Source organism: Microtus ochrogaster, chromosome 6 (assembly GCF_000317375.1).
Source record: "Microtus ochrogaster isolate Prairie Vole_2 chromosome 6, MicOch1.0, whole genome shotgun sequence".
NCBI lineage: Eukaryota > Metazoa > Chordata > Mammalia > Rodentia > Cricetidae > Microtus > Microtus ochrogaster.
Window position 1 is genome coordinate 70985462 of NC_022013.1, and position 11902 is coordinate 70997363.

General features: G+C 46.1%; 1 protein-coding gene and 1 non-coding gene across 2 annotated transcripts in view; both read right to left on the minus strand.

Moving 5' to 3' along the window:
• Marc2 (mitochondrial amidoxime reducing component 2) overlaps window positions 1-11902 on the minus strand; it is a 43278-nt gene that overhangs the window by 20909 nt on the left and 10467 nt on the right. Inside the window, exons 3-4 of the mRNA XM_005348826.3 lie at window positions 5490-5658; window positions 4279-4419 (exon numbers count right to left, since the gene is read on the minus strand). Coding sequence (XP_005348883.1) covers window positions 4279-4419; window positions 5490-5658 — 310 coding nt within the window. The remainder of the gene's footprint in view (window positions 1-4278; window positions 4420-5489; window positions 5659-11902) is intronic.
• LOC113456257 lies at window positions 7338-7442 on the minus strand. Its single transcript, XR_003377102.1, has one exon. It is a non-coding gene; the product is annotated as a U6 spliceosomal RNA (small nuclear RNA).

Genomic DNA, 11902 nt, shown 5'->3' on the forward strand with positions numbered 1-11902 from the left:
GAGCCAAGGTGTCAGGACCTCTTTCGCCACACGAGGGCACTGCAGCTACTAGTATGTGAACCACCAGCAGCCTGGGGAATCCAAGACCTCGCCTACAGCCTTCTTGTTTTCAACTCCCTCCTTTGTTCCAAGTGACAGTGAGTTCAATGTCTCAAGCTACTTGTCTGTGAGCTTCTAAGTCGTGGCTTTAACAGAAGCCAGAAACCCTGAAAAGTTCAATTAGGGTCTTGGTCCAACAAGACAGATTTAGGTCACCTTCTGTTCCAAAAGTCAACTGCCGGGTTCATTAGCAATTTGTCTGACTTCCCAATCAATGTCATTAACACCTCCAAATGCTAACTCTGTGTCTTGACACTGTTAATAGCTTTGTATTAATAAAGTCGCCCACCCTCATCTGATCGTTGTCCACTTAAAGTAAATGCAATGGTTAATTCAGTTCCTAAAACAAACACTACATTTTAAATAACTGAAAAATTGAATTCATAACGGATGAGTTTAATATTCATTAGGCCTAAACAACACAAATACACTGGGAGAGATTAGTGCGCCCCTGCTGATTGAAAAGTCCACCTGCACTCTGACAAATCAGCCATCTCTCCAGCCCCTCCTGAGAATTTTCTGCCAGGTTGCACACATCTTATAAATAGGAAACTAAGAGTAATGAAGCTTCCACCATAAGGAAGACCCAGAGGAAAGGGTAAAATATGGGTTGGGGGCAAGGAGAGAAACCACACATAAATAGTGAGTGGTGGGGCTGGGATTCAAAGCACAACTGTCTGGCTTTGGGAACCCCTCCCATCCAAGGGCACGCCAGGGCTACCCCTGCTTAGTTTCTTTGACCAGATGAGACTGGTCACTAAGAATGCTCCTCAGGTAGTAGAGTACTTGTCCAGTGTGTGCAGCCAGTGTTTGCCTCCCAGCACCTCGCAAACAGCATGCCTGGAATCCTGACCCAGCACCTCGCAAACAGCATGCCTGGAATCCTGAACTAGGCAAGAAGTTTAAGATCATCCCCAGCTACACGGGGAGTTTGAGGCCCAATACACAAACAAATTTCCTCTCCAGAAATTTGTAGAAACATCCCCTCCCATGTGACAGAGAACACACTTGTGGTTTTTCTGCAGTTTTCTCCCCAGCTCTCTCAAAACACAGAGCGAGGACTTACATAAAAAAGACGCCCGTTCAAACATTTCGGGTTTAGCTCAGGACAGTGAGCAAAGTCCAGGGAACACTGAGCCCCATGATGGCCAGAGACAGAGATAAGCAGCAAATGTTGACATCGTTTTTAAACCTCATCCCTCTGTGATCCAGAAATCAAACACACCGCACCGTCCCAAGCCTTTTCAAATCAGCGCCATCCTCTAGCTCCCAGGGAGAAGTTCACGGTTCTCCACACCACAAGCTACAAATGTCCTCAGTGCTTGCTCCTACCGCCCCACACTTACAATAACCAGTGGCCTGGACTTTTGCATCATGATAAGGTTTGCTATAATTTTTTATTAGTTGAGGATTAATTATGTATACGCTTAATCACTCTGCATTAATATTTGAAAGGGTTATCATGGTAGGTGATAGACAGATCAGTGCATCAAGTCCTTCACTACTGGCCTTCCTCACTTAAGGTGGACTAAATCAGCAACAGTTACATCATTTCACAGTAAGGAGTTTGGTAAGAATTGCATGGCTATAGAATTTTCTAGAAAAATAAGAACATATTATCTTATTTGCTATTTCTGGACGCTCATCATAATTCAAAAATATAACAGCAAATAGGCTTGGGAGCATAAATTCCCTAAACATTAAGAAAACAAAAATTAGGGACTAGAGATAGGGCTTAATGGTTAAGAGCATTGGCTGCTCTTCCAGAGGTCCTGAGTTCAATTCCCAGCAACCACGTGGTGGCTCACAGCCATCTGTAATGAGATCTGATGCCCTCTTTTGTCATGCAGGCAGAATGGTGTATACATGATAGATAGATAGATAGATAGATAGATAGATAGATAGATAGATAGATAGATAGACAGACAGACAGATAGATAAAAATATTACACATCAAATGGCCCCCAGAATAGGGCTATGCTTGGGTTAAGTATGACAAGTTACAGAAAAGCAAAAATTCTACAGCCAGAGATGACATCATCTTGCCTTCTTTCCTAGGTTCAAGATCTTACAGCAAAGTTAATATCAAAATGATATATATTTGGACGTGTGTGTGTGTGTGTGTGTGTGTGTGTGTGTGTGTGTGTGTGTTCGGGGGAGCTTTAAGAAAAGCAACAAAACCAAAATTATGTGCAGGGCCTTGAAAGCTCTAATGCAAAAAAGAAACTTGGGACTGGAACGTCATTTGATTCCTGGTCGCCCTGCCTGCTTCTCGTTGCTTGAGTTTCCAAGTTGTCTGTTCCAACCAACAAGTGAAGCCATCAGACTCTTGTTAAACACTGAGTGAACTGGCATGCTGTGTTTAAAATGTTTGTTATTAGTTGGACCTGATGTCACAGGCCTGAAATCCTTGTCACTTAGGAGGGAACCAGGAGAATCAAAAGTTCAAGACCAGCCCAGGCTACAAAGTGGGTTCAAGGTCAGCACAACAGAACAGGTTCAATGCCAGCCTAGGCAACAGAGTGTGTTCAAGGCCAGTCTGGACTACATCTAATACCCAAGGTCCCTATCTCTTCGTCTCTGTACCCAGAGATCTGAGCCATAGTGCTTTGCCCATAACAGATGACCAAGATTTTACCTTTAACAAATATGAGAAGAACTTAAAGACATTTAAAAGCAAATTGTGTAGACAGCTGGTATAGTCTGAATCCAAACTGTTCATACCCACAGACAGGGGTATGAACACTTGGTCCCCACCTGGAGTTCTGCTTGTGGTTGTAGAACCTTTAAGAGGAGACACATTGCTGGATGAAGTGGGTCACTAGGGGTTGGGGCTTGAAGGTCTACAGCCTGGCCCCACTTCCTGTCCACTCTGTCCCCCTTGTGCAGATGTAATGAGACCAGCCATCTTCCTGTTCCTGCCACCATGCCATCTCAGCCATGATGACCTCTATCCCTCCAGAACCGTGCGCAAACATAAACCCCTTCTCCTTTAAGGATATTGTATCATAGTGGCAAGCAAGTAACTAAGACAGCAGGACAGCGTCAGCTGATAGACATCTTCTGTGTGTACCACTGTTTTAAGATTGTCAAATTGTGTGGACACAGGCAGGCTTGAAGTGGTTCTATGTAAAGATTTGCCCAAAAGAACCATGGAGACGAACAAATATGGGCACATTCTACACACACAAAAGGAAGCACGGCCGCCCACAGGAGCGAAGAGCTGGTGTTCAAGAGCTTCTCTGGGCGCTAACTGCCTGGGTCTCACACAGGTACCCTCATCCCAGTTCCAGAGGCGGGTGGCACGCCTTGGGTTGTAATGCCAGCCATATCCCTCATTCGCTGAGCAGTTGGGGAACCTTTCTAAGCACGTGTGCTGTGGGAGCTCCTTCCGTTCCTTCAGCCAATAGCCTTTAAGACACCAGCCCACTTGGGCGTGGTCTCACAAATGCAGCTATAAAGCCTGGACTTGCTTCGAGTTCTCACTTCTGGCTGCTAGACTCTGTTCCCTCTTCATGCAGAGGACTGTGATCTAGGACAGTGATCTGTAAGTCTTCCCTAAATAAATAACCCTTTATTATACCTAAGTCTGAACTAGTGTGGGATTATTTTGTATCTTCATATAGAGGAAATATTACTGCAGACTTCACAGGGTTGAGGGAGGGCCCAACATGAAGCCATCAGTCAGTTCCAGGCCTCGCACCCCATTAATGATACTTGTCCTTGTTATTCCCAGTACTCAGAAAAGCTCAGCCATTCCTCCTCCAACAGGGCGGGATTTCCTGCTGTTGTCACTCGGGAAGGCACAGAGGACTCAGACTGCAGCAAGCATTGTCACAGGGTGGGACTCCTGTACCTTCATAGCCTCTATGTGGGAACCCGGGACTGAAATCTCTGAGCACACTCCTGGGACATGATGGGAGTGCTGTCCCCTTTGTCTCCCTTTCCTTTCCTTATGCCCAGGCTACAGGTAGATAGTGCAAGCTGGAGTTTGGTGAGCTCTGGAGGCCAGCGCCCCCTGGAGGCCAAGAGGTCATTAGCCGCCATAGAGAATCTGAGGGAAGAAGTGTCCCCACCACCAGCCCAGGGGCATCTGGGTCACTGCAGGAGCTTCCTTCAGATCCACCAGCTCTGAGGGCAGCACATCTGAGTCTGACGTCTGTGGCAGTGACCCCTTACCTCCTCGAAAGCCTCACAACCTGACACCACGATGTTTGGCCTGAAGTTTTCCATCGTCACTTTCTTCTTCAGCCTGGTGTTGAGATCCACTAAGGAGGCTTCAGAAATCATGTGGATGGGGCTGCAGTCTGGGTAGGCTACCTGTTACAGGACACAGCACAGTCAGGCCTCCCCGCTCACTGGCATTGCAGCCCAAAGCTCAGCAGAGCCCAGACAGGAAACCTCTGAAGCGTGGAAGGGGAGAGCTATATTCAGGAGAGGCAATTGCAGGAGGGGGTCGGGGAGGCTCATAGACTGGATGTCCTAGAATTTATTAGGTAGATCAAGCTGTGTTTGAACTCACAGAGAGCCATAGCCTCTACCCCAGGAATGCTAGGATTAGAGGTATGCACCACCACACTGGGGGGCTGTTATTCACCAGCCTGCTTTCCTTCCTCATCACACAAGGAAGAGTGCTGCCAATGGAGGACATCCCAGCAATGGTTTCATTAGCACCACCATCTGTCCAAAACCTACTAATTACCAGGAGATACTGACACTGCTTTAGATGAGGAACATTGGTGACAAAGCAAATAACACTATCACGAATAATATTAATAATAATAATAGATAAGCGTGCCTTGGCTTTGGATGGGAATCCCTGAGGGACCTAGTGGCTGGCTGTAGCTTTCCTGCCACCACTTGCTGGCCTATGACACAGCTGTCACATACACAGGCAGTGAAGGTGGCCTGGAGAAAGTCTGCATCGGGAAAGGCACACTTAGTCCCAATATTTCACCTTCACTTGCAGCCAGGCTTCTTCTCTTTCTTTCCTCTCTGGGACACGATCTCACCTTGAGTCCAGGCTGGCCTTAAATTCACAGTAATCCTCCTATCTTAGCCTCCTGAGTGCTGGGTATGGGCATGAGCCACCACACTCAGCTTCCAGCCAGTTTCCTCCTGAGTTCCCATCTCCCCACAAGTCAGCCCCGGCTGTGCCCTCCACACATCTCCCATACCTAACCCTCCAGGCGCCTCGGAGGTCCCAGCACTGAGACAGCCTTCAACCCAAGTCCCTCTCCATCCTTAACGTGCAGGTTGTACCCTGGACCACCCTCCTGAACCACTGCCAAAGTTTCCTAACTGAAGCCTCCCAAAGGGCTCTATGGGCAGAGAAGAAAGCACGGAGGACCCAGGGTAGCAGGTAGAAGGAAGGAAGACCATACGCTCACCTCATAATTCTGGAGGTAGCTTTCAGAAGGGTACAGTTTCTTTGTTGTCCTTCCTTTCATGCTGGTATCAAACTGAACCAACCTGTAGGGTTGCGTCTTCAGGTAGTTGGTGAACCACTGGGCCACCTCATCGCCACAATCTCTGCCTTTAATGTCGAGACCAAATAGCCTGGGAGGGTTGCAAGAGAACACCGGATTACTTGTGTTGGCACCGAATATACCAACGGCTGTAAGAGGTCTTCAGAGAGGGGCCAGGAAACAGCAGAAAGTCCAGCCAACACTCTGGGGAGGAGCTCTCCAGCTCCCATGGCTACGAATCACTTAGACACTTGTTCAGACGCAGACTCTGGGCCACTGGGCTGGGGTTGGAACCTGGAACTTTGTGTTTCTGACACACTTCTGGACACCTACAACACTAGGCTTCCGGACCATTACAAATCCCAATGATTTGGGTTTCTTTCTGAAGCGGGAAGGGTTGCCTGGAGCAGGTGCACCTTTGGTTGGAAATTCTCAGACCTGGTTCAGATTGGTCAGTTATTCCCTTGGTCTGTTGGCCTTAAGTAAACTTAACACTTCTGCCTCTCCCTCTGTCTCCCGCTGTACACCGGAGATAAGCGTGTTATGCCTACCGACTGGGAGGGGGTGAACACAGATGTGATCATACTGTGCTCTGCTGTGCGCCTGGCTTGCTTTCAATTGACTTCTCCATATTAGCTGTTAAAATTGTGTGTCTTTCACACACAGATTGATATGCAAATATTTCCATCTAACTTCATTTCCTTGAATTACATAACACCGACTTTTAAAATGAGACTATACTTGATTTTTTCCAGTGATTTCTAAATGTTATCAGTTTGATATCCACCATCATCCATTTTTAAAATACACAAATAAGATTTGCTCTAAATAGACCAACTACTGTTGTTATTGTTGCTGTTTTCGAAACACAGGCACTGGTAGCCCAGGCTGGCCTTGAGGAACTTGCTATGTGGTAGAGGCTACCCTTGAACCTCCTATCTCTGAGTGCTGTTCCAACATGCTGAGAAATGGTAGAAACACATATGTACATTATCTTTTCTTACATAATTTTATATTGATATTTGACTATTGATCTCTTAAAGCATTTCCTCCCTTGAACCGATAAAATTTTGTTTCTTAAGGACACATATGTGAAAGAATTTGGGAGAGATTAAATTATCTTTAAATTTTTGATTTGTAAGTAACTGATTATAATAAAATGGGTATTTTGCAAATTTTTGAAGATCTCTACACATAAACAGCAGATTTCAGTTGAAATTAACTTATTAATGAACCCTAAGAATATCCACGAATCTTAACTCCAGAGAAGGCTTAGTATCAATTTATTTCTTCTCACTCCCCTTAAGCAAGGTCTCACGGTGTAGCCAAGTGGTGAGAATTTCACAATGTTGCCCAACCTGGCTCCAAATTCACAGTCCTTCTGCTTCCACCTCCCTAGTGAATCACCAAGCATATTTCCTTCCTTTCTTTAACAGTCCTGAGAACAAGGGGCAATGAATGATTGTCTACACCTATAACTCCAGAACTCCAAAGGCTGAGGCAGGAGGATACTGCGGTCAAGGATAGCCTGAAATATATAGCAAAACCCTATTCATTGTTATTTTGAGGGAAAGGTATTAAGACAGGGTCTCACTGTGAAGTCTTGGCTGGCCACGGACATGCTATGCAGACCAAGGTGGTCTCAAATTCACAGATATCCACTTGTCTTTCCCTCCTGAACTCTGGAATTAAAGGCAAATGCCACCACACCCAGCTACTTTTTAAATTTTAATATCCATTTGTTTATTTTTATATTTACTTAATTGTTTTGAGAAGAATATGAACATTTAGCAAATCTGTGTTATTCTTGCACAGGGGCCAGGCTAATTGACTCTGTATCATTCCAATTCCAGTAGATGTATTGCAAAAGGAAGCATAACAAAATTCTATTTTAAAAACAAACAAACAAAACAAAACATAGAAATGAGGTCTGGCTAGCCCAGTGGTAGAGTACTTACTTAGCATATACAAGGCCCTGAGTTCCATTTCCAGCACTATAACGGGGGGGGGGCATGAAAAAAATGGTCCCCAAAGGGAGTGGCACTATTAGGAGGCATGGCCTTGTTGGAAGAAGTGTGTCACTTTGAGGGGTGGGCTTTGAGGTGTCTTGTGCACGAGCTTTACTCTGTGTGACAGTCAGACACTTTCTGTTGCCTTCTGGTCAAGATGCAGCCAGCATCGTGTCTGCCCGCACACCGCCATGCTTCCCACCATGACGATAATGACTGAACCTCTAAAACTGTAAGCCAGCCCCAGTGAAATGTTTTCCTTATAGGAGTTGCCTGGACATGGTGTCTCTTCACAGCAATAGAAACCCTAACTAAGATGCGGGGGCTCTGGTGCAAACTATGGATTTAAGGATCTGGAGAAAAGTTTTCCCTGCCCTCCCACGCCATAAGAACTGCACGAAGGCGCGCGCACACGCACAGAGCCTGTGCGAATGCTGTGCCTGTGCCAGTGGGAGGATGCCCAAGGTGATGTGGGCAAAGGGGTTCAACAAACACACAGAATACTCACTAAATAGTTGAACTTCTGAACTCCTGAAGGTTCAGATACTCCCTGTCCCAGAGCTGGGATTACAGGCATTGCCACCACAATCCCTGTTGCCAAATCTTGACACCTTTCTGTTAAGGCCTGTAGCGGCGTAAATGAAGGCAGACAGAAATTATAATAATATATTCAGCTTTAATTGGGAAAGAGACTTACAGAACCCAAGGTTCCAGCGAAGAACAGGAAAGCAGAAGGGGAGAGCACACCAGCAATATTTATTAGTAAAAAGTATCCTCAGGCGACACCGCCCTACAAGCAAGGTGATTGGCTGGGGCTACCCCTACATCTCCCCCTTTTGTCTAAATAAGATAGAGCCAAACCAAATACAACTATGTACAATAGGAACAAATAATAAATACACTAACCATTTTATTTCAAGGAGTCTAAATAATGTAGAGAGTAACTACAATTATCTAATCTTTAACTCTGTCAAAGATCTGACAAGGGAATTAATATTACTTAACAAATGAGAGATATCCAAAATGTGCAACAAATGACAGACAAGTAAATAAATAAATGCTACACGTCTACTGGTCTAGGTAGCCTACACTTAAAATCCATACCTTGGAGCTGGCAGGACGGCTAAGCAGGTAAGGGGATTACGGACAAGCTGCACAAACTAAGTTCAATCCGTGGGATCCCACACGGTAGAAGAGAACTGACCTCACCCAAGTTGTCTTCTCAGAAGACACAATGAGAATGTCTGTAAGGGAGCTGGAGATGACTCGGTGGTTATGAGGGTTTGCTGCTCTCCTGGAGGAGGGTCAGTTAGCTCAGCATGGCCTGAAATTCCAGCTCCAGGGAACCTGACACACACACGGGGAATCTATACTCTCTGAGGGCACCTACACCATACTCTTCCACAGAGACACACACACATCATCAAAACTAATTAACAGAAACTTTAAAGAAGACTCACAGAGTACTGTTCATGTCATATAAGCACAAAGAAAAGAATGAGCACTCGGGTTGCCACAGACTCACACAGTGGAAGCCACATGGTGTAACACACACAGTGCACACAGTGGCCAATGGTAGGACAGGGGTGACTGATGGCTGGGGCCTCCTAAGCTACCTGAGGCCAGGGGAGCCAACCCCAAGATCAGAGGTCTGGACTCCAGTCCCACAATCCCCAACCTCCAAGGAAGGGGCAGAGGCTGAAGGTTGAGTCGATTGATAGTCGACAATTTTATCAAGGATGCTATGTAATAAAGTTTCCATAAAAGCCCAAAGGACTAGGTTCAAAGAGTCTGCCAACACTGAACACCTAGAGGTGTGTAAAGGGAGGCACACCCAGAAAGCACACGAGCATTCAGCTCCCTACCTGTTGGGCTCATCTCGCCCTTAGCCCTTAGAACATCCTTCACAAGCACTCGGTAAACACGATTCCCAGTTTCTAAGAGACACTCTAGCAATGAACAGAAGCCAGGGAGGGGGTGGTAAGTCAGAGACAGGCTGCCACCCTCACTGGTGTCCAAAGCTAGGAATAGACTAATGGGACCAAGTCCTTAACCTGTGAGAGCCGATGCTGACTTCAGGCAGATGGAGTCAGGATGGATTGCTAGGCGCTGGCTGGTGTGTGCTGGAGGAGGTTTGCTGGTAGAGGGAAATACATACTCACTGAGGACACAGAGGTGACACACTCTCTGTATTAAGAGTGAAAAGCATGCCTCTTGACTCCCATGGTGGCTTGAATGAGAAGAGCATCCATAGGCTCATATGTTTGATTACATGGTCCCCAGTTGGTGAAACAGTTTGGGAAGAATTAGGAGGAGTGGCCTTGTTGGAAGAGGCGTGTCACTGAGGGTGTGGGCTTTGAGGTTTTAAAAGCCTGCACCAAAAGCCTGCATCAGCCAGGTTGTGACGGCGCATGCCTTTAATTCCAGCACTAGGGAGGCGATGGCAGGTGGATCTCTGTGAGTTCAAGGCCAGCCTGGTCAACAAGAGCCGATTCCAGGATTAAGCTTGATCCCTCCACCTACGGAGCAGAATGCAAACTCAGCTGTGCTCCAGCACCAGGTCTGCCATGCTGCTGCCATGCTCCCCGCCATGGTGGACTCACCCTCTGACACTGGAAGCCCCAACTAAACACTTTCTTTCATATGTTGCTTTAGTCATGATGTCTCTTCATAACAACATAAAAATAACTAAGATATCTTCCTATCTCACCAACTTTTTTTGTTTGGTTTCTCTGTTCAGTTGCAAAGAAATAAAACTTCAGTTGGACTTTGCAAAATTGAAGCTACTATTTTCTTTTTTTATTTTTAGGGAAAAAAGATGGACAACTGTCACTTCTGCACATAACAATTATACCTACATATGTGTGTGTGTGTGTGAAATTACATATAATAATCAAATGTTACTTAGATAGTCTTTCTTTAAGTCTTTTTTTAATTTTTATTTATTCTTATAACTTTAAGGCTAGACTTCAAAAGCTTTTTGTTAGACCAAAGATAATTTCTTCCTTCCTCTTCCATTAAAACATAAGCATGGGACCAATAAGATGACCCAAATGGTAAAGACGTTTGCCACTATGCTGAAAACCTGAGTTCAATTCCCAGGCCCCATGTGGTAGATGAACCAACTCTCTCAAGAACTGACTGCCAGGGGAGCCTACTCCAAGATCAGAAGTCTGGATTTAGCACCACCTCACTCCCCTCCCCTGCCTCCAAGGGGCAGAGGCTGATCAATGGTTAATTATTTTTATCAATCACACCTATGCAATAAAAGTCAAATAATTATTTTGATCAATCACACCTATATAATAAAAGCTGAAAGGGCTTGGTTCAGAGAGCTTCCAGATTGCTTAGCGCACACATTGTTGAGCTCACTGTGAAGCTGGCTCCAAGGAGGTGAGCCTCCTCCCCCAGGGCGGGGACCACTGTCTGGGACTTGCTGTCCCCTTCCACTGTGGTCCCGAGAGGGAAAGCACAACCATTCCCAACAATTGCCACTATTGTGTCCCCCCCTCCCCCGCGCTGGCAGCCGGGAACTATTGTTTATCTAGCAATATAAAAGTGTAGGCTGTTGTTCCTTTGCGGAACTACAGTTCCCAGCGTTCTCCTGGATCCTGACATATTCCCAGAAGCCTTTGCATTCCCCGTTAAAAAGTGAGAGCCGCTACGCTACGAGCTCTCTCTCTCTCCCTCCCCGCCTTTCCTGTCGCGTCTGCACACCTTTACCTGTTTGTTGTTACCCCTCCCCCATTAAAAGTGCACCCATGTGGGACCGCCGCGTTTCTGTGTCTTCTTCCTCGCGTAACGTCTTTACCCTCTAACCCGCAGACAAGAAAGCCAGCCAGGAATTAAGAACAACATAGGCAAGCCCGGCGGTGGTGGCTCACGCCTTTAATCCCAGCACTCGGGAGGCAGAGGCAGGCGGATCTCTGTAAATTTGAGACCAGCCTGGTCTACAAGAGCTAGTTCCAGGACAGGCTCCAAAACCACAGAGAAACCCTGTCTTGAAAAACCATAAAACAAAAAAAAAGTGTAGGCAAATGGGAAAGAGAAGGCCCAAATACAGCCACAGAGAAAACACTCAACTGGGAACTCCAGCTGACTGTCAGAGGTCTCTGCTGGATGTTAGAGGACCCCATTTGATGATGTCATCTCCATCTGTTGCTCCTTGATCTTGTACTTGGAAGCTCCACCTGGGGGAGGTTCTGCTCTGCCTGGGACCCTCTATTGGGAACTCAACTGATTGTCATAAAGGGGCTTCCTGAATTGGTATCTGCTGGATGTATGAAGCACCCAATTCGATGATGTTTTATTATTGTCTGACTGTCT